The sequence below is a fragment of the Leptonychotes weddellii genome, chromosome X (genome assembly GCF_054177405.1).
Source record: "Leptonychotes weddellii isolate Sample4059 chromosome X, ASM5417740v2, whole genome shotgun sequence".
NCBI lineage: Eukaryota > Metazoa > Chordata > Mammalia > Carnivora > Phocidae > Leptonychotes > Leptonychotes weddellii.
In genome coordinates, this window is record NC_138385.1 from 96207155 (window position 1) to 96229973 (window position 22819).

Here is a 22819-nt window from a genome sequence, read left to right on the forward strand (position 1 = left end):
TGGGACAGAGAGCTCCAAAGGGCAGCAGCATTTGGGGGACTTTTCTAGCTGCAGGGTGTTGTTTATGGCTAGGAGACGGTGGGTGCGATTTCGTAGGGTATGTGTAGTAGGTGGGCTCTAAATGGCTAAAAATATGTTTATTTGGAATATATTTAAAGCAATTGGATGCAGGAGAATTTAAGTTGGCTTCAGCAGACTTTGGGCTAAACAACATAGGGGCCATCTCTGGCCTATTTACATAATAGTTGGACAAGAAACTTGCCATTCATTCACCTCCTTCATTGCTATAATTGTGTATTAGGCTATGAATGAAGTTCTTAGGGCAGCAAGAGTTGAGAGTTCATGACACTATGAGTTGCTTTTTAGAGCCAACCAAGACCTACTCTTCCTTTTTCTTCTGTTGGAATCAGAATGTCAGGCAACAGTAGACAGGAGAGCTCAGCTCTCCAGCTCTTCCACCACTTGGTATAGGAGAAGGCTGCAGCCCCACCTAGGTGACAGTCTTTTCCAAGGTCACACAGCTCATTGTGGAAGGAATCTAGGCCCAGACTCAGGTCTCCTGAATTTTGCCCCGTTTTATTTGCACAGCACCTCTCCCTTGCCGTACCATTCAGCCCTGGTGCATAAACTTGCTGAGTGTGTCTCTTTCCAGTTTGGGAATGCCTTATCTCTTTTTCATGGAAGGCAGCTTCAGAATGAAACTTTCTCTCTTTCTACACCAAAAGGGTACCTTCAGGCATGTAACTGTACAAGTAGATACCCCTGACTGGGTCAGAATGTCCTGTAAACGATCACGTAGGAGAAGCCCTGTGCCATAATAAATTCCCCCTTAATCATATCTGCACAGAGGTATCCGTCCCGGTGCTCTGTGAGATCTTATCTTTGCCAAATAGCTTCCCATCTTGATGCACTTTCTTGCAAGAACCCTTAAAAACATCTTAGTAAATACCAAATGTAACTAATAGAGATGAAAAATATTATAAAGCCCCGTGAGGAATATTCTAGCATCAGTTAATAGATTTGCTGGCTCAACCTTGGAACACGTTACCCATGGATAGGAGGCAAGGGATAGGAAGGCTCCCTGTTGACATATTTGGGGGTCATTGTGGTTTTACTGTACTGTTGTCTTTGTAAGATTATGGGTGGGTCATTCATATAAGGGATGGGTATTTGTTCTTCCTCTGGTTTTAATTTTCCAAAAAATTAAAACATCTCTAGCCCAACTTCAGGCAATAATGCTGACTCAAATAGTGAAGAAGTCCAGGTTCAGTTTCACAGTTAACATGCCTCTGCTTAAATATCAGGATCGCGAGTCCTGTCAGCATCTTTATTCCCTTCCTCTTTTAGCTCTTCTCTCCTCACTACCCCTCTCCTAAACAGAAGGTGTTACTGTTACTGTTGACAACAGGGCTGCTCAAGATAAGATGCTGTAGACCCTGGACTGAAGGCTAATGTGGCTATGTCCAGAATTCTCTGTCAGCTGGACAGCTTGATGCTCAAGATTTCCTGAAATCCTTTATGGTTGATAGAAGTTAAAAATGTCTGGCTCTCTCTCTCACCCCATACAGAGTTGTTGGCGTTTTGCCCAAGTGTTCCTTTTTGTTTCTTTATGTAGCACTTCATGTATATGTCAAAATATGATTACGAAGTTTTAATCCTCCCACGATACCTTTGGCACTGAGGATGGAAACTAATCTTTCCCACTCCTTTTCAGAATTCTTTAAAATAATCAAGAACTCAGAAATCTGAGTGCTTTGGATTGGAGACAGAAAACTTACCATTTCATTGAAGGGCATCAGCTTATTCTGAGCGATGAGATCAGAAGTTTGCTTTAAATAATGTGGTAAATGTACTTTTCACTTCTTCAAAGCCTTAAGATCCCCAGGAGAAAGAGTAAGGTATGGTTCTCCACTTGGGGGCCAAGGGGTCTGGCAGTGAGTTTCTTGAGTGTGTGTGAAGGTGTTAATGGTAGAGAAAAAGGGTCTGTGCTGGTGGGTTTTTTCCCCTCTGTGCAAAGCCCAGCAGACCATGAGAGTAGGACGAGGAGATTGGAAAGCCCGATGGGAAGTGTACTAGATCATGCCAAGAACCCCTTATGGAATAGATCTTCCTCTGTTAGTTGGGGCTCCTGAGCTAGTTAGTGAAGTTTTCTTCATTAAGTCTCTTCCTTGTGATTGACAGAAAGAGAACCTACCTGAAATAGACCCAAGAAGATAATCATCAGGAAAAGATAAGGCAACTGGGACAATTGATTAACCATTCATAAAAAGATACCAGTTTAGCTCATGATCTCCTACCTCATAGCAAAATAAATTCAACATAAAGAATTAAATGTTAAAAATTGAGAACTAGCAAAATGTAGGGAGACACATGATCTTTGGATGGGGAAAGACTCTCTAAGTTTAAAAGCATCGGAAGGAAAAGACTGATAGCTCGACCCATGTTAGAACTGCTGTAAATGAAATTAAAGCCAAAAACAAACTGGGAGATTTTTACAGCAAATATTATTAAAGTCTAATAGCCTTAATTAATTAATTTTTAAAAAGATTTTATTCATTTATTTGACAGAGACACAGCGAGAGAGGGAACATAAGCAGGGGGAGTGGGAGAGGGAGAAGCAGACTCCCTGCCCGAGCAGGGAGCCCGATATGGGGCTTGATCCTGGGACTCTGGGATCATGACCTGAGCCAAAGGCAGACGCTTAACGAACTGAGCCACCCAGTTGCCCATAGTAGCCTTAATTTATTTAAAAAAAAAAAAAAAACGCCTTTCATAGAAATTGATAAAGAGAAGCACCTAACTCCCTTGACGCCCCCTTACCCCCTCATTCTCGGCTCCCACTCAGTCATAGTCACAGAAGATTTGTCTGCACGTGTTGTGTCGGCTTCCCAACATCCTCAGTGCTCTCAGCCTGGCGTCCAGCCCCATCAATGCCTAGAGTCACCACTGACTTCCATGTAGCCAAACCCAGAGGTCGTCTTTTCTTTTCACGTTGACTCTTCCTTTATACATGGGTTGACTGCTTCCTCCTTCTCCACACCCCCTCTCCGTTCCTTGGTCTCTGAGATGATGGGTCCTTTTGTCTCCCGGTGCACCTTGCTCCTTCAGTTTCCTTTCTCGGGTAGGTCCCCTTTTCTCTGTCAGACCCCTACATGCTCAAGTTCCCTGGATCTCAGTCCTGAGTTCTCTCTCATCGAACATCCTCTCCCTAAGTGATCTTGTCCATCCCATGGACGTAGATGCCATTTATAGTCTTACGACTCCCACACTGATACTCACAGTGCAAGCCTTACCTCTGAGCTCTGTGTACTCATTTATTCAACCACCTTCTTGGCATCTCCTTTTTCATGTTCCCAGGCCTGTCACATTTAAAATAGTAGAAGTTGAATTCTTGTTCCTCCTACTCCCACATGTCTTGACAACAAACCAGTGAAAACTCCTTTCCCTTCCAGTCTTTTCCATCTTAATAAATGAATGGCACTCACTGCTCAAAGAAAAAACGTGGTCGTCCTTATTCCTTCTCCTCCCCAACCCACATCCAGTCCGTTAGCAAAACCTCTCTATCCCTAAAATATATTTTAAATTTATCTACCTTACTCCCATCCCCTGTCCAGTGCTGGACAGACCCACTGCAGCAGCCTCTTCAGGGGGCTCCTCTCTTCTGTTCTTACTCCCTTCCAGTTCTCCAAATTGTGGCTCAAGATATCTGTCTAAGATAAAAATTGGATCAGTGTGTTCCTGTTGTACTTTTTTTTTTCTGTTGTATTTTTAAAGAAATCCCAGATATCTTACAATGGCCTGCACTTGACCGGGTCTTTTCTGACTCTCTGAACTCATCCCATACCATTCTCTGCAGCCGTCTCTGTGTCTGCATATCACTCTCCTCTTACTGCCTTAAGGCCTTTGCACAGGCTGTACTCCTTTCTCTGACCAGAAACCTTTTACCCTCAATTCTGTTCATTCAAGGCCTTCCATTGCTCCCCTGATTTTCTCTCTCTACACCCTATTTATTTCTATTATAGCATGTGTAATTTTATATTTAATTTGTTACATTGTCTTCCTCACTAGAAAGGAAACGCCGCAAAGGCTGAGCAGATCTGTTATTCAACAATATACATATCCAATGACTAACACACTACATGCTCTCAATCAGTATTCTTTAAATGAGGGAACTAATTAATAAATGAGTGAAAACTTAACTAGGTAATGAGCAGATATTTTATAAGATGGGATATACAGATGGCCTAATTAATACATAAGAAGCAGCTAGAATAGTGCCTGGTACATACTAAGCCCTTACATATTTAGCTATTGTTATTCTTTTTTAAAGATTTTATTTATTTGACAGAGAGAGAGAGAGCAAGCGTGCACAAGCAGGGGGAGCGGCAGAGGGAGAGAGAGAAGCGGGCTCTGGGATCATGACCTGAGCCAAAGGTAGACGCTTCACTGACTGAGCCACCCAGGCACCCCGCTATTGTTATTCTTATATTAATAATACTTAATAGTAATATCACCCAAAGGTATAGCAACATCAAAAGAGCAAGGAGATAACAATTTCTGTTTCTTAAGTTAGCTAAAATTAAAAATATATATGATAGTCAACATTTTGATGAAATGGGCACTTTTTAGAGGTAGTTACCAAGTGATTTGACAAAGAAACAATTTGGATGAAAAGCAATTCAGTTACTATAAGAATTGGTCAAAATGATTTTTTGTTCAAAAATAAGGGCTGCTAGACCCTGGTTGTTCAGATATTGGTGTTTGTACTATGGAGGTGGTGCCTTTAAACTTTTTTGTAGATTAAGCTTTTTTCCTTATTTTTTCTTTTTGTCTATTTTTTCAGAGATTTTTCGGATACTTTTTTCTTTTCCTTTCCTTTTTTCCCTCCAGAAATTAATCCTTCAGTTCTATATTTGTGACAAGGGTGTATTGGAGAAAAACATCTAAATATGCAACAATAGGTGATTTGTTGGAATGTGTTAACTTCCTAACAATTGGGGGTTAAATGGGGGGAAAAAAACAACATTTAGACCATGTGACTAGTTGAAAAACTGCCCTGTGGTGTAGAAAAATTACCAAGACTAGAAAAACCAATGACTAACAGTAGACTTGTTCAGCAAAATTGCTGTTCAGTCATGTGATTGTGTTGACCAGTTTGCTTTTGGCCACATCACATTTAGCCATAAACCTATAGATATATCAAGAGCCCTTATAATGTCTAGACTTTTAGGCTCAAAATTTCACTGTGAAGGAAAAAAATAGAAATGTGGTCAAAGGTTTATGTGTAGAAAGAGGAGTTAAGATGGCAGAGGACTAGGAGGACCCTAAGCTTGTCTTGTCCCTCGAACACAGCTAGTTATCAAATCATTCTGAACACCCAAGAAATCAATTGGGGGTCTGAGAGAACAAAAACTGCAAGTCTACAAGTAGAAAAGTGACCACCTTTTGGAAGGTAGGAGGTGCAGAGAGTTGATGTGGGGGAGTTAAATCTATGGATATGGCAGTGGGGAGGGAGCCTGCTTACTTACAGAGGCTACTGCAAAGTATTATAAACAGCAGAGCACAAAATCTGAACTTTTAGAAGTCTGCTACTGTGGGGAACGTGCCTGGCTTAAAGGTGCTCAGGTGGTGAAGGAGGGCAGAATCCCAGGAGTCACAGCATGGTCTGAGGATCCCCTGGATCACAAGAACAGGTGGTGCTATCCTACTGCAGTGTTCCCAGGAAGCTGGCTGATAGCAGTGGGTCTTGGTGCCTGCTTTCTGCTCTATTTTGCCATAAACTGTGAACCGCTGTGAGGTCGTGTGACCACTTTCCTGGGACCAGCCAGGAAATGGCAAAAGCTTAGTGAGACCCTCCCTCAGAGGAACAGCGCCCATTCATGTCGCAGGAATCCCCAAATTTGGACTTTTGAAACTCCGTCACTCACCTGAGATAAAAAAGCTCAGACATATGCAGGTGAACACAGGTTTTAGATGGAAACCAGGGACACAAGTAGGGTGATTGATTGCTCTTCTGTGTGGGCTCACTGAAGAGTGGGGGGCCCGAACTTTCAACTCTGGGGTAAGAGAGTGGAGTGCCACCATATCCCGCTGTATTCATCTCTCCCATCGACACTGAAAGCCTTCAGGAAGCAAAACAGCGCCACCTAGTGCAGGCTGGAGCCGCTTACACCAAACTCTGCCCCCCCTGCACCCTGGAGGCACATTTCCACTAAAATAAGTCAGCCTGAGAATCAGCCCAGCAGGCTCCTCCCCCAGAAAACCAGCAGAAACAACTCGCTTGAACCAAGTCTCCTGATCATAGAGTACTACAAAGCTTCAGCTCTAGGGGAAATAGGATCTAGCTTCCTTTTTACTTTTATTCTTGACTTTTTTATTGTTTTGTCATTTATTTTCTTTTTTTCAGTTCCCTTTTAAAATTTTTTATTAATTAAAAAAATTCTTATATATATACATATACACACTTTATATATTTATATTTTTATTTCTTTGTTTATTTTCAGGTTTTTTTGGGGGGTGGAATCTGGATTCTTTTAACAAGCAGACCAAAACACACCCAAGATCTTGTTTTTTTTTTTTTTCTTTGTCTTTTATTTTGTGTTTTTGTTTTTCTTCTTTCTTCTTTTCTCTTCTGGACAAAATGATGAGACAGATAAATTCCTCCCAAAATAAAGAATAGGAAGTAGAAAGGCCAGAGATTTAATCAATACAGATAAAAGTAAGATTTCTGAATGTGAATTTACAGCAATGATTATAAGGGTACTGGCTGGGCCTGAAAAAACCATAGAAGGCACTAGAGAATCCCTTACTGCAGAGGTAAAAGAACTAAAATCTAGTCAGGCCAAAATTAAATTAAAAATGCTGTAACTGAGATGCAATCCCAAATGGAGACCATACAAATGAGGATGGACAAAGCAGAGGAGCGAATCAGTCAGTGATAATAGAAGATAAAATTGTGGAAAATAATGAAGCTGAAAAGAAGAGGGAATGAAAGGGTAACGGACCATGAAGGTAGATTTAGGGAACTCAGCAACTTATTAAAATGTAATAAAATTCGTATCATAGGAGTCCCAGAAGATGAAGAGAGAGAAAAAGGGCCAGAAGGTTTATTTGAACAAATTATACCTGAAAACGTCTCTAATCTGGGGAGGGACACAGACATCAAAATTCAATAAGCACAGAGAATTCCCATTAAATTCTACAAAAGCCGACCATTGCCAAGGCGTATCGTAGTCAAATTCACAAAATACACAGGCAAGGAAAGAATCCTAATTCACAAAATACACAGACAAGGAAAGAATCTTGAAAGCAGCAAGGGAAAAAAAGTTAACCTACTTTTCCCTTAACTTATGAGGGAAGTCAGATCAGGTTAGGAGCAGATCTGTCGACAGAAATGTGGCAGGCCAGAAGAGAGTGGCATGAAATACTCAAATGTGCTGAATGGGAAAAATAGGCAGCCAAGAATTCTTTATCCAGCAAGGCTGTCATTCAAAATAGAAAAAGAAATCATTTCCCAGACAAACAAAAACTAAAGGAGTTTGTGACCAGCCCTGCAAGAGATTTTTAAGGGGTCTCTTTGAGTGGAGAAAAAAAGACCAAAAGCAACAAAGACTAGAAAGGAGCAGAGAACATCACCAGAAACACCACCTCCATGGTAACATGATGGCACTAAATTCATATCTTTCAGTAATCACTCTGAATGTAAATGCTCCAGTCAAAAGACATAGGGTATCAAAATGGACGAAAAAACAAGATCCATCTATTTGCTGCCCACAAGAGACTCATTTTAGACTTTATTAAAGATACCCACGGATTGAAAGTGAGGGGGTGGAGAACCATCTACCATGCTAATGGACATCAGAAGAAAGCCGGAGTAGCCATACTTACATCAGACAAACTAGATTTTATTTTTATTTAATTTTTAAAAAGATTTTATTATTTTTTTAGAGCGGGGGAAGGGCAGAGGGAGAGGGAGAGAATCTCAAACAGATTCCCCACTGAGCACAGAGCCTGATGCAGGGCTTGATTTCACCACCCTGAGATCATGACCTGAGCTGAAATCAAGAGTTGGACACAACTGACTAAGTTACCCAGGTGCCCCTGGACAAACTAGATTTTAAAACAAAGACTGTAACAAAAGATGAAGAAGGGCATTGTATCATAATTAAAGGGTCTATCCATCAAGAAGATCTAACAATTGTAAATATTTATATCTCAACCCCAAATATATAAATTGATTACTAATAACCATAAAGAAACTCATTGATAATAATACAATAATAGTAGGGGACTTTAACACTGAACTCACAGCAGAAAATCTAAGCAGAAAATCAATAAGGAAACAATGGCTTTGAATGATACACTGGACCAGATGGACTTAACAGGTATATTCAGAACATTTCATCCTAAAGCACCAGTATACACATTCTTTTCAAATGCACATGGAATGTTCTCTAGAATAGATAACGTACTGGATCACAAGTCAGCCGTCAACAAGTACAAAAAGATCGAGATCATACCATGCCTATTTTCAGACCACAACACTATGAAACTTGAAGTCAACCACAACAAAAAATTTGGAAAGACCTCAAATACATGGAATTAGAGAATATCCTACTAAAGAATATCCTACAACCCCTAATGAATGGGTTAACCAGGAAATTAAAGAAGAACTAAAGAAATACATGAAAGCAGATGAAAATGAAAACACAACAGTCCAAAACCTTTGGAATGCTGCAAAGGCAGTCCTAAGAGGGAAGTATATTGCGATACAGGCCTACCTCAAGAAGCAGGAAAAGTTTCAAAGACACAACCTAACCTTATGCCTAGGGAGCTAGAAAAGGAACAGAAAATAAAGCCAAGAGCCAGGAGAAGAGGGGGAAATAAAGATTAGAACAGAAATGAACAATATAGAATCAAAAACACCAGAATTGATTAACAAAACTAAGAGCTAGTTCTTTGAAAGAATTAATAAAATTGATAAAGCCCAAGCCAGCCTTATCAAAAAGAAAAGAGAAAGGACCCAAATAAATCACGAATGAGAGAGTTCACAACCAACACCACAGAAATACAAAGAATTGTAAGAGAATACTATGAGAAATTATATGCCAGCAAACTGGGCAACCTGGAAGAAATAGGCAAATTCCTAGAAACCTATGAACTATCAAAACTGAAACAGGAAGAGATAGAAAATTTGAACAGACCGATAATCAGCAAAGAAATGGAATCAGTAATCAAAAATCTCCCAATAAACAAAAGTCCTGGGCCCGATGTCTTCCCAGGGGAATTCTACCAGACATTTAAAGAAGCGTTAATACCTATTCTTCTCGAACTGTTCCAAAAAATAGAAATGGAAAACTTCCAAACTCATTTTATGAAGCCAGCATTACCTTGACTCCAAAACCAGACAAAGACCCCACTTAAAAGGAGAATTACAGACCAATATCCCTGATGAACATGGATGCAGAAATTCTCAATAAAATCTCGCAAATCGAATTCAACAGTACATTAAAAGAAGTATTCACCATGATCAAGTGGGCTTTATTCCTGGCCTGCAGGGGTGGTTCAATATTCACAAATCAATCAACGTGATACACCACATTAACAAAAGAAAGGATGAGAACAATATGATCCGGTCAATAGATGCAGAAAAAATATTTGACAAAATACAGCATCCTTTCTTGATAAAAACCCTCAACAAAGTAGGGATAGAGGGAACTTACCTCAACATCATAAAGGTCATATATGGAGGACTCACAACTAATATCATCCTCACTGGGGAAAAACTAAGAGCCTTTCCCCTATGGTCGGAAAGAAGACAACGTGTCCACTCCCACCATTACTTTTAAACATAGTACTGGAAGTCAAAGCCTCAGCAATCAGACAACAAAAAGAAATAAAAGGCATCCAAACTGGCAAGGAAGAAGTCAAACTTTAACTATTTGCAGATGACATGATACTCTGTGTAGAAAACCTGAAAGACTCCACCAAAAAATTGTTAGAACTAATACATAAATTCAGCAAAGTTGCAGGATATAAACTCAATGTGCAGAAATCTGTTGCATCATTATACACCGATAACGAAGCAGCAGGAAAAGATAGCAAGGAATCAGTCCCATTTGCAATTGCACCAAAACCAATAAGATACCTAGGCATAAACCTAATTAATAGGTAAAAGATCTGTACTCTGAAAACTATAGATCACTTATGAAAGAAATTGAAGAGGACACAAAGAAATGGAAAAGCGTTCCATGCTCATGGATTGAAAGAACAAACATTGTTAAAATGTCTATAGTACCTAAAGCAATCTACACATTTCATGCAATTCCTGTCAAAATACCACCAGCATTTTTCACAGAGCTAGAACAAACAATTCTAGAATTGGTATGGTTCCACAAAAGACCCCAAATAGCCAAAACAATTCTGAAAAAGAAAAAACTGGAGGCATCACGATTCTGGATTTCAAGCTCTATTACAAAGCTGTAGTCATTAAGACAGTATGGTACTGGCACAAAAACAGACACATAGATCAATGGGACAGAATAGAGAACCCAGAAATGAACCCACAACTCTGTGGTCAACTAATCTTCGACAAAGCAGGAAAGAATATCCAATGGAAGAAGGACAGTCTCTTCAACAAATAGTGTTGGGAAAACCGGACAGACACATGCAGAAGAATGAAACTTGACCACTTTCTTATACCATACACAAAAATAGATTAAAAATGAATGGAAGACCTAAATGTGAGACAGGAAACCATCAAAATCCTAAAGGAGAACACAGGCAGCAACCTCATTGACCTCAGCTGTAACAACTTTTTACTAGACCCGTCGAACTGTTGGGACTTCATCAAGATAAAAAGCTTCTGTACAGCAATGGAAACAATCAGCAAAGCTAAAAGGCAGCCTACGGAATAGACGATATTTGGAAACATATCTGATAAATGGTTAGTATCCAAAATCTACAAAGAACTTCTCAAACTCAACACCCAATAAACAATCCAGTTAAGAAATGGGCACAAGACATGAATAGACAGTTTTCCAAAGAAGACATCCACTTGGCTAACAGACACATAAAAAGGTGCTCAACATCACTCATCATCAGGGAAATACAAATCAAAACCACAATGAAATACCACCTCACACCAGTCAGAATGGCTAAATTTAACAACACAAGAAACAACAGGTGTTGGCAAGGATGTGGAGAAAGGAGAACTGTCTTGCACTGTTGATGGGAATGCAAACTGGTGCAGCTACGCTGGAGAACAATATGGAGGTTCCTCAAAAAGTTAAAAATAGAACTACTCTATGATCTAGCAATTGCACTACTAGGTATTTACCCAAAAGATATAAAAATATAGATTTGAAGGGGGAACATGCACCCCATTGTTTGCAGCAACATTATCAACAATAGCCAAACTATGGAGAAAGCCCAATTGTCCATCGACTGTTGAATGGATAGGAAAGGTGTGTGTGTGTGTGTGTGTGTGTGTGTGTTTGTACGCTGGAATATTACTCAGCCATCAAAAAGAATGAAATCTTGCCGTTTGCAACAACGTGGATGGAGCTAGAGTGTATTATGCTAAGCGAAATAAATCAGTCAGAGAAAGACAAATACCATATGATCTCACCCATTTGTGGAATTTACGAAAGAAAACATGAACATATGGGAAGGGGGAAAAGAAAAAAAGAAGAGAGGGATACAAACCATAAGAGATAATTAACAATGGAGAACAAACTGAGGGTGATGGATGGAGGTGTGTGGGTGATGGGTATTAAGGAGGGCACTTGTGATGAGCACTGGGTGTTGTATGTAAATGATGAATCACTGAATTCTACTCCAGAAACCAATATTGCACTGTATGTTCAGTAACTAAAATTTAAATTTAAAAAAGATTTATGTGCAAAGATGTTTATCAGAAGTTAGCAATGATGCCAAAAAAAGACCCAAACATACCATAAAACATAATGTCCAACAGTAGAGCGATGATCCAACATGAGGGCGAGGGTCCCAGAATAGGTGGATATTCTGTTTCTTTCTCTTCTAGGGTTTTGAGGGTTTGCACTTGTTTGTACAATTACTTAGAGGAATTTGCTTAAGCAACATATAGTAAGATTGAGCATTTGAGTGCATTTTCTGAAAAATAACTAAATCATAAAAGGGTTTTGAAATCCTTCCCACAGAGAAATGGGAATGCTTTTATTATAGCTCTGACATGTGACAAATTGCGGCCACTTGCTTTTAGGGAAAGCCAGCATGGTGGCAAAATCAGCAGCATTCAGCAATCAGTGGATGGCAGTTACGTGTGAAAGGAGCAGAGACGAAATGAAAGAGACCTCCTGCGCCATGCTCACACACAGCAACCAGTGTATGCGCGCTCTCCTTTCTCGTGGGAAGACGTTTTAAGCCGCATGGCTTCCATGTGGAAGTGATTTCATCTCCTTAATTAAGATCACATTTACGAATAAAAGCAGAGTCAGGAAGCCAGCTTGACAAGGGTATCCTACCAAAAGCCAGGGTAAGCAGGAAGTCTTTGAAGGATCTGAGATGAAGGTAGCTGGGGTTCGGAAGGAAGTGGTTTTGTAGACCTTGTTTGGTCTTGCTTGCACTGCGGTCATTATTGGAGTGGTGTGTTAGGTTCTATAAAGGTTTAATCCTGACATTTATGGAGAAAGAGAGACAAGGCTTATCTGTTGTTGTAGGTTAGCCAGAATTTACCCTTAACCTCTTCTGAAGAGTTTTACGTTACCCACTGGAAGCTTTGCCTACATATTTGAATTCTAAGATGTTAAGCGATTAGATTTTTCAAACACAGACTAAAACCTTTAAAGATAAGTTTCCTAAATATTTTTAACAGAAATGTGAATGGGAAGAAAGACAAAAGAGGAATAGCCTTGGATTCTAGTACCTGTTCAGGCAAGTATTGATCAGGACAAAAACAGGGAAAAGGAAAAAGAAAACAATTTCACTGATGCACTTTAAGTACGTTATTTCTGTTGATGCTGAAATGGATTCGTAGAATAATATTTTATTTTAGGTTGTCATGGACTGATTTGTTTTAATTCTGTGGAACTAGGTATACATTGATAGCTAAGTTTTAACCAAGAAAGAATAATTTGTTTCATTAAATTCTCAGTCTGTTTCGAGGACCATATTAATAGTTTAGTACTACACACAAAAATAAAACAGAACACAGGAAAGAATGTTCTAATGGTGATCTTTCTTTATGGTTGCAAATCAACAGTGTGTGTAATAGAAAAATTAAATCTAAGTTTGCTCAAAGTGCATTCAAGGCTGGTATTATCTTTCAGTTAAGTGAACATAATTTACATTTGCTATTTCAACGGAGTTACCATGGAAGATCAAATTATAAAAAAAGCTATCTGCTTTTCAAAAACTATGTGTAGGGGCACCTGGGTGGCTCAGTCGTTAAGCGTCTGCCTTCAGCTCAGGTCATGATCCCAGCGTCCTGGGATCAAGCCCCACATCAGGCTCCCTGCTCCGCGGGAAGCCTGCTTCTCCCTCTCCCACTCCCCCTGCTTGTGTTCCCTCTCTCGCTCTGTCTCTCTCTGTCAAATAAATAAATAAAATCTTTAAAAAAAAAAACTATGTGTATATAACATGTATATATATACACCTACACATACTCATGGGAACAGCTTCCAAATTGATTTTATCTCATTATGGATTAATTGAAACAGAATAATATACATGTAGGTTTGGGGTAGTTGATTATTCAAGACGTGAGTTATATTAAAACTTTCAATGCCCCCATTTTCAGTTAAAAAAAAAAAAGGGTATTAGAATTGGGATTCTCTTTTAGGCTATAGATGTAAAAAACACTTCCAGAATGAGTTAAAAATTTCCCTTTAGCCCTTTTCACACTGCAAGTTGATGGGATATATTTGTGGCTTTATAATGTATCTCATTGGTTTCTGTTTAGATTTTTGTAAATGAGTACAGAAATACAGAATTCTGTGTGTGTTTATGTGTGCACATGTGGGTCTGTGTAGTGGCAGTCTTAGTGAGATAGGCTACTCTTTTATGGACAGTATGGATGAGGTTGAGAAGCTTGAGGCAGGAAGACAAGAAGAAGAGCTAGCCGGGAGGGCAAGACTGATTGATGACTACGGTGGAGGGCAAGGGTAGAGCAAGTTAACCAGTGGCTCCCCACTTACTCCCTCCTCACTCCCTCCTGTTCCAGTTGCCCTCCCTTGCCCCAGACGCATTCTCCCTTCTTGACAGCTCTAGTCTCAGAAATCAGAAGGGAACTTTCAAAATTAGAACTTGGAGGTAAACGTTAATTTTCTGACTCAGAAGTTTAGAACCATACATGGGTTTGAACATCAGTGAGTCCTATCACAAGATTTTCAGAATAGTGAACTAAGCCCAGTAGAAGATTCGTGCTTTGTTAGTCAGCGGGAAAAGCTTTTCAAGCCTCCAGGTTTCTAGCTCAGGAGTATTTTTATGCTACATTCTGGGAGAATTCGAGTAAAAATTAAACCAAGGGCTTCTTTGTGATGAATCCCTTCGCTGTAGGCAGAGATACTGCATCTGCTACTGAGGCAGAAGTTAGGAAAGACAGTTAAGTGAAATGGATTCTTTTTGTGGAGGAGAACCAAATATTGCCCAGGCAGAGGAGTCAATGATATTACGTGAAGTTGACCCTGGATCTTTTTATTTTATTTATTTTTAAAGTAATCTTTACCGTCAACATGGGGCTCGAACTCACGACCCCGAGATCAAGAGTCGCATGCTCCCCTGACTGAGGCAGCCAGGCGCCTCTACCCTTGATCTTTTTAGAAGTAATTTTAGAAGACTTCTTCAGAAAAAAACAGATCCTTTCCAGATGGTGCCATACACACCTAAGGATCGTAGAGAATTAGATCCTGTGTCCCATGGGTGCTGCCCTGGCTTTATGTAGGTTTCAACATCTTCAGATTGATTGTGAATGTTTGGCCTCAGGTTGCACTCAATGCCATAAGTGTTTCTGGTTTCACTTATGCATGCATAGGGGAATTTTCTTTTGCAATCTTTGAAGCTGTATTGATGCAGCTTGGCCTTCTAAGCCACATAAAACCACCTACCAGACCTTTTAAAACCCAAAGCTTCACAAATGAGATATTCACAGGAAAGGGAACAACCTTCTGATAACATTATTTACAATTCTCTATTCCAAAATTTAATGTACAGACATACACTTTGACCATATCAAATCACCTGTCCTGACGAGAGCCCTTTTGCTGCATGTAGGTAAAGATACTGATGAGTAATGCCCTATGTATACTGTAAATAAATGTATTACTATGCATGGGATTTTTCCATTATGAAAATCAATCAGTTGATAAATATTTATTGAATACCTACCACGTGACAGGCACTGTGGGTTGGCCCTGGGTGAAAAGGCAGCAATGTTCATGTCCTCATAGTGTTTATAGAAGTACTCTCTGCAAAATGATGCCTTTGTCAAGGATAGTAAATAATTCTAGGCTCTGGATTCTCTTTTGGTCTATTTACACGTGCATGTTTTTAATGAATGTAAGCTTTTTATTAAAATAGAATATAGACACAGAAAAGTCCATAAATCAAGTATATATGCTCAGAAGAATTTTCACCCAGTGAACACACCTATGAAACCAAAGCCAGGTCAAGGGACAGATACTGTTTGGCCTCAGACATCTCCTTTTTAACCCCTTTCAGCTACTGAGCTTCCCAGGGTAACCACTTTTCTGACTTCTGGCATCATAGGTTAGTTTTGCCTTATTTTGAACTTCATAGAAATGGAATCATACAGTATATGGTCTTCTGTGCCTGCCTTCATTTGCTCAGTATTATGATTGTGAGATTCATCTGAGTTGTTGTATATAGTTGGGTTCATCCATTCTTCTTGCTGTATAGTAGATTTCGTTGAATAAGTAAATTACAACTCACTTATCCCTTCTGTGGTTAAAGATAGCTGCCATAGTTCCGGTTTTTGGCTGTTACTGATAGTATCACTATCAAGATTCACGTACTTGACTTTAGGTGAACATTTCTGTTGGGGATCCACCTATGTATGGAATGCTGGGTCATAGGTTATGCATCTATTCATCTCTACTGCATACTGCCAAGCAGTTTTTTGCAGTGTTTATACCAAGTTCTAGTCCCACCAGCAGTGTATGAAAGTTCCAGTTACTCTACATCCTTGCCAAATTTGATGTTGTGTGCTTTTTCATTTTTGTGTGTATTTTCAGTTTTTAAAAAGTCAAACAGAACCACTGGGGCTTTCTGATAAACAATGAGACATCATATAATTCATAGCAACAGTGATAATCCCTTGGATTTTGGTCTGTGCCAATGATTCAAAATGGTGTCATAGTGGATTACAAACTCTGCTTAACCGTTGATGGAATCAAAGCCACTGTTTACAGTGGAAAATCCTGTAGAAGTTTGCCTTTCTCACATCTGGAATTGCGGCTTTTTCAAGCCAGTGGTGGTGAACGACCTTTTTTTTGCAAAAGGGTCAAGTTAGAACAAATAAAAATATTTACTGGCCACTTTAAAATTTTTTTTAAATGGACATGGCTTTATTGAGACCTGGGGAAGAAGCATGCATTTTGGGCATGAGATAACCTACTATATCAAGTACAAGATTGGAAATGAGAAAGCTGGAGTAACTCTAGGCCAATAAACTATTAACCTCAGACCGTATTTGAGAAATGATTCTAGGGAGAGAGCTGTCATCCTGAAAGTCTGTCAACCATATTGTAAAGCTAGGAGGACTAACTTTTAGACCAAGATCCTTAAGAGGAGGCTGTATGGTAGCCCATCCCCTTGCTTTAACAGCACTTGCCAAGGAGAAATTGTTAATATAATCATCAGGGCCCCAGGCCCATCAGAGAAGGGCACAGCTGAAGTGAGGAAGAACTTTATTTTTGGAAAGATGCTGATGGTTTCCTTTTCCTTTTCAGTCTAAGATTTATACTCGCACACCAACCTTATATTTGGACTTCAAATTGGACCATGGAGCAAAGCATTGCCAGCCTATTCCTAAAGGTATGATGGCTTCTGGGGTTTCGTCATCAGAAAAAAAAACAAGGGACCGCTTTCCCTGAAATGTGTTCATTTCTGAACCTCAGCACAAGATTCTGTGAACTTTGTTTATGTGTAATTACATTTAACAAATATTGCTGGGGCTTTTTGAGCAAAGAAGATCAGGTAGAATTCATAGAACGTTAGGGCCAGACTGTCTGCCCTCCCCGCCCCCCCCCATTTTACAGGTGTAAACACTAAGACCCAACAGATTAGTTACTTGTTCAAGTCCTCATAAGGACTTTCTGGACAAGGCAGAACTTTTCCCCATGTGTCCCGATTTCCTAGCCACCGGTGACTGTAAGTGTTCCTGGAGGCAAATTCCAACTTTGTCACTTATGAACAGGTGCACCTCTGATTGAGATATAGGTATCTCTTGATAAACGTATTGTTATGGATGACTTACCCTAAAGTTGACTTTTTAAATTCAAAGACTAATTAGAAAACTCCCAAGTGTTTAAGGCCGATTTTATTTATTTATTTATTTAAAGATTTTATTTAGAGAGAGAGCACAAGTGGGGGTAGAGCAAGAGGGAGAGAGAAAATCCCAAGCAGACTCCCCACCAAGTGTGGAGCCCTACATGGGGCTTGATCTCACAACCCTGAGACCATGACCCCAGTTGAAACCAAGAGTTGGATGCTCAACTGACTGAGCCACCCAGGCGCCCTGAGGCCAATTTTATTTTTAAAAGTGTTTGCACCTGAGGTCATTAGGCATTCACCTTGGATCCATTATTTTCTTCTTTGGTTTTGTGGTTCTGGCTATTTTTAGGTACAGAAAAGCTTTTTAATTAATTCACTTAGATTACTCTACCCTTAAACACCATTTTTTATAACAATAAGTATGAAAGCACATATGCTTTCTTCTAATAGATTTTTTTTATTTTTATTTTTTTAGATTTTATTTATTTATTTGACAGAGAGAGATAGCAAGAGCAGGAACACAAGCAGGGCAGTGGGAGAGGGAGAAGCAGGCTTCCCGCCGAGCAGAGAGCCCGACGCGGGGCTCGATCCCAGGACGCTGGGATCACGACCTGAGCCGAAGGCAGATGCCCAACAACTGAGCCACCCAGGTGCCCCAATAGATTTTCTTTTTTTTTTAAATTTTTAAATTTTATTATGTTATGTTAATCCCCATACATTACATCATTAGTTTTTGATGTAGTGTTCCATGATTCATTGTTTGCGTGTAACACCCAGTGCTCCATTCGGTACGTGCCCTCTTCAATACCCATCACCAGGCTAACCCATCCCTCCACCCCCCTCCCCTCTAGAGCCCTCAGTTTGTTTCTCAAGAGTCCATAGTCCCTCATGGTTCGTCTTCCCCTCCGATATCCACCCCCCTTCATTTTTCCCTTCCTACTATCTTCTTTTTTTTTAACATATAATGTATTATTTGTTTCAGAGGTACAGGTCTGTGATTCAACAGTCTTAATTCACAGCGCTCACCAGAGCACATACCCTGCCCAATGTCTATCACCCAGTCACCCCATCCCTCCCACCCCCCAGCACTCCAGCTACCAATAGATTTTATTTTTAAGTAACCTCTACACCCAACATGGGGCTCGAACTCACAACCCCGAGGTCAAGAGTTGCACGTTCTTCTGACTGAGCCAGCCAGCCGCCTGAAAGCACATAGGCTTTAACCTTTAGTGCAGTGCTTTTTCCTTTTACTTTCGAGTTTGCTTCCCTCCAGTTCCTTCCAGTACCTTCCCTATATATCCCAGCTCTAGGATATATCGTAGATATATACTCAAATTAGATCTTGCTGTGTAATGGCGGTATACTGTGTTATGGGTTGAGTGCGATGCATTTAGCTCTTGCCTCTCTGCAGGCACTCCTTTCGTACCTAGTGCTTGGCCACTGCACGCTGGTCTGCGATAAACATCCTTATACACATGTCCTTCTGTACAGACACTTATTCTGATGCAGTGGGTTTCCAGGGATGGTCACAAGGTAGATGCATGTTTAATTTTAAAACATATTGTCAGACTGCAATTCACAAACACAATCACACTTTCCATCGGGAGTATCTGAGAGTACCACTTGCTCAGTGACCCCACTGACGCTAAGTGGATGGTTCATGTTGAGTTTTGTTCTACCCTTAGTCACTACTCTGTATGGTCTCATGAGAGAATGTGTGTATGTCCCTTGAAAAGGCTAGACTTCGGTTTTATTTTGTCCTTAAAATTTCTAAACCTGGGATTTGTTTTCAAAAACATTTTTGGAGGGATGCAAAAGCCAGTAGCTTAGAAATGCACGTTTATCACTGAGTCAGTATAAACCCACTTGGAACAAGTCTGTTATAAACCCAGCTATAAAGCCAAAGAACCTATCTTTTCCAAGACATCACTCCAGGTATAGCGTGTCCTCTCTTTTTCTCAGTGTCTCTGTCTCTGTTTGTCTGTCTCTCTCTCCTTCTCTCTGTCTCTCTGTCTCTCTCTCTCTCACACACACACACACACACACACACACACACTCATCCATGTTTGCATTACATTCAGTGACAAATCCAAAGTTTGAGGCATCTCTGTCCGGTACCAGACAAACAATTTAATTCAGGTATTATAAAGCACTTATTATTTACAGACTTGATAGTTCTGGGTGCCTATAATCAGCCATATTGGCTGGTGAAATTATGCTGCATAAATTTTATTATCAAGTCATTCAAGTCAAGATCACCTTTTGTCCTTTTTTTTTTTTTTTTTTAAACCACCTTTCCGGGCCAAATTCCATTATAAAACCCAAGGACTGTTTAAATTCATTTTATTTGGGTGCTTTGCTGTATCCAATATTTCTTTTTTTTTTTTTAAAGATTTTATTTATTTATTTGAGAGAGAGAGAATGAGAGACAGAGAGCACGAGAGGGAAGAGGGCAGAGGGAGAAGCAGACCCCCTGCTGAGCAGGGAGCCCCATGCGGGACTCGATCCCGGGACTCCAGGATCATGACCTGAGCCGAAGGCAGTCGCTTAACCAACTGAGCCACCCAGGCGCCCTGTATCCAATATTTCTTAAAATGTGTTTGTCATTGGCTGGGTTCTGGACATGTTTTGTTTATAATATTTTGATTGTTTTGTTACTCATGGTAAGGGGATTTGACATGGATGTCTGGGTTATGTTTGGCATTTGGCATAAGCTTTGCGATCTCACTGATCTAAGGTTGACATCACTGTATCATTACCAGAGCAGTGGGATAGAACTAGAGGCATGCAGTCCTACCATCGCATCCCGATACCAGGGAAATACAGATTTCCCAAGGGACATCCAGTTAAGGGTGATTGGAAACATTTCTTGTGAATCAGACTAGGTTTTATCTGAATTCTTTCCTGTAAATAGTATGAGAATTGGTTTTTTACCATCTCTCTCTTGCCTTTGGTTATGGCATATTTCTGTGGAATTGGGCTAATCCTGCAGAAAACAGATGTTTCATGCAGTGATGATTTGGAAGGGAGCTGATAGCAGGAACGGAGCCTGGACAGTGCATCACTTACAAAGAATCCAATTTGTCAAGTCTCTGACAGTACCAGATTCCTTCAGCATTGGCCACACGTTTTTCATGTTAGTTTCTGGCTAGAATAAGTAGTTGTTTTTGTTTTGGGGTTTTTTGTTTGTTTGTTTGTTTTGCCGTGACTTTTACCATCTCTTACAAAGCAGTCTGATTTTTCTTGCTGCAAATTGACTTACAGATAACACTGTTATCATTCACTGAGAAGGACCTGAATCTGTATTTCTAGGAATATATCAGTTTTTCCCAAGAGACTTGGCCCTTTTGGTCCTCATGTCCCCTTTGTCTTCTGATGGCATCGAAGTTTGGCTCTGAACAGCATCTCTGTTGCTCCCCATCTTCCTGCACAGTGATTCTGCCACTAAGTATTTATTTATTTTTATTTTTAAAAGATTTTATTTACTTATTTGACAGAGAGAGCACAGGTAGGCAGAGAGGCAGGCAGAGGGAGAGGGAGAAGCAGGCTTCCCGCTGAGCAGGGAGCCCGATGCGGGGCTCGATCCCAGGACCCTGGGATCATGACCTGAGCCGAAGGCAGACGCTTAACAGCTGAGCCACCCAGGCGCCTCACTGCCACTAGGTATTTAAAGGCATGATCTGCAATGTTAAAAATGGACGATGGTTATGGTATGGAAAAAACTTCATCTTGTAAGGATTTTTTGCTTCCCCCAACCTTTTAGTTTTCTTTACAGTATGTATACATCAATCCCCCAAATTTCTACTATCCAAGGAGAATAGCCTGGATAGTCCAGGTGGCCCCAGTACAATCAAAGGGTCTGTGTTAATGAAGGAGGGGGCGAGAGTCAGAGGGAAAGATGTGACGGTAGAAGCATCAGTCTAGGTGATGCCGTTGCTGCGTTTGAAAATGGAAGGAGACCTCAAGCCAACAAGTAGGGGTGATCTCTAGAAGTTCGAAAAGGTAAGGAAATGCATTTCTCTCTAGAGCCTCCAGAAGGAAGGCTGTCCTGCTGATAGCCTTGACTTTAGACCCTCGAGACCCATGTTTGGACTTCAGACTCCCAGCATTATTAGATAACAGGGTTGTATTGTTTGTGCTCCTGTGTTACAGTATGTCTGCTTTTGTGGGAGGAAAAAACAGAAAGGAGCCCTGTCAATTACATTGCAATAAAGCTGGGGGAAAAATAGAAACTGGTGCTTCAAAACGCTTTTCTAAAAAGTACATTTGAGGGGCGCCTGGGCGGCATAGTCAGTTAAATGTCTGACTCTTGGTTTTGGCTCCGGGTGTGATCGCAGGGCTCTGCGCTCAGGGAGTCTGCTTGGGATTCTCTTTCCCCTCTCCCTCTGCCCGTCCCCCCCCCGCCACCCGCTCTTGCTCTAAAATAAAATAATAAATCTTTTTTTTTTTTTAAAGTAGATTTTAGGGGCGCCTGGGTGGCTCAGTGGTTGAGCGTCTGCCTTCGGCTCAGGTCATGATCCCAGGGTCCTGGGATCGAGCCCTGCATCGGGCTCCCTGCTCCACGGGAAGCCTGCTTCTCCGTCTCCCGCTCCCCCTGCTTGTGTTCCCTCTCTCGCTGTGTCTCTCTCTGTCAAATAAATAAAATCTTTAAAAAAATAAAATCAAAAGTAGATTTTAATGCTGTGCATACAGTAGCTGTTCAGTAAATCCCATTATGATATGTTTAAATAAGTATTACTTATCTGTGTTGCTGTATAACAAATTACTCCCAAATGTAGTGGCTTAAGATAACATTTGTTACCTCACACTTTAGCTGTGGTCTCTGGCTCAGGGACTCTTATAAGGCTGCAATGGAGGTATCGGGGTTGCAGCAATCCCAGGGCTTGACTGGGAAAGATGGGCTTCCAAGCCCACACCCACGTGGTTGGTGACAGCACTCAGTTTCTCAGGCTTGTTGGCTGTACTCCGCTGTTACTTCCTTGCCACGTGGGCCTCTCCATCGGACAGCTCACAATGTGGCCTCTGGCTTTATCAGAGCCTACAAGGGAAAGAGGAAGAAAGAGTGAGCAAATGGAAACCAGAGTCTCTCTGTGACCCGATATCAAAAGTGACATCCCATTACTTTTGCCAGTTCTGCTGGTTAGAACCAGGCCACCAGGTGCAGCCCACGCTCAGAGAAGAGATTACTCAGGGCGTGACTGTGAGGCAGTGGGTGTCTTAAGAGTCAACTTGCCACTGTTGAATCTCAGATCTGTACCTCTGAAACAAATAATGCAATATATGTTAAGAAAAAAAAAAGAAGAAGAAGAAGGTAGCGGGAGGGGAA

General features: G+C 40.6%; 1 protein-coding gene across 5 annotated transcripts in view; it reads left to right on the forward strand.

Annotated features, from left to right (window-relative positions):
- PIR (pirin) overlaps positions 1-22819 on the forward strand; it is a 102035-nt gene that overhangs the window by 47958 nt on the left and 31258 nt on the right. For all 5 annotated transcript variants that reach the window (XR_014141394.1, XM_081809145.1, XM_081809144.1 and 2 more), the window contains one exon: positions 16950-17034. Coding sequence is in view for 4 of the 5 variants with exons in the window: in XM_081809145.1 (XP_081665271.1) it covers positions 16950-17034 (85 nt within the window). In the remaining variant the exon portion in view is untranslated. The remainder of the gene's footprint in view (positions 1-16949; positions 17035-22819) is intronic.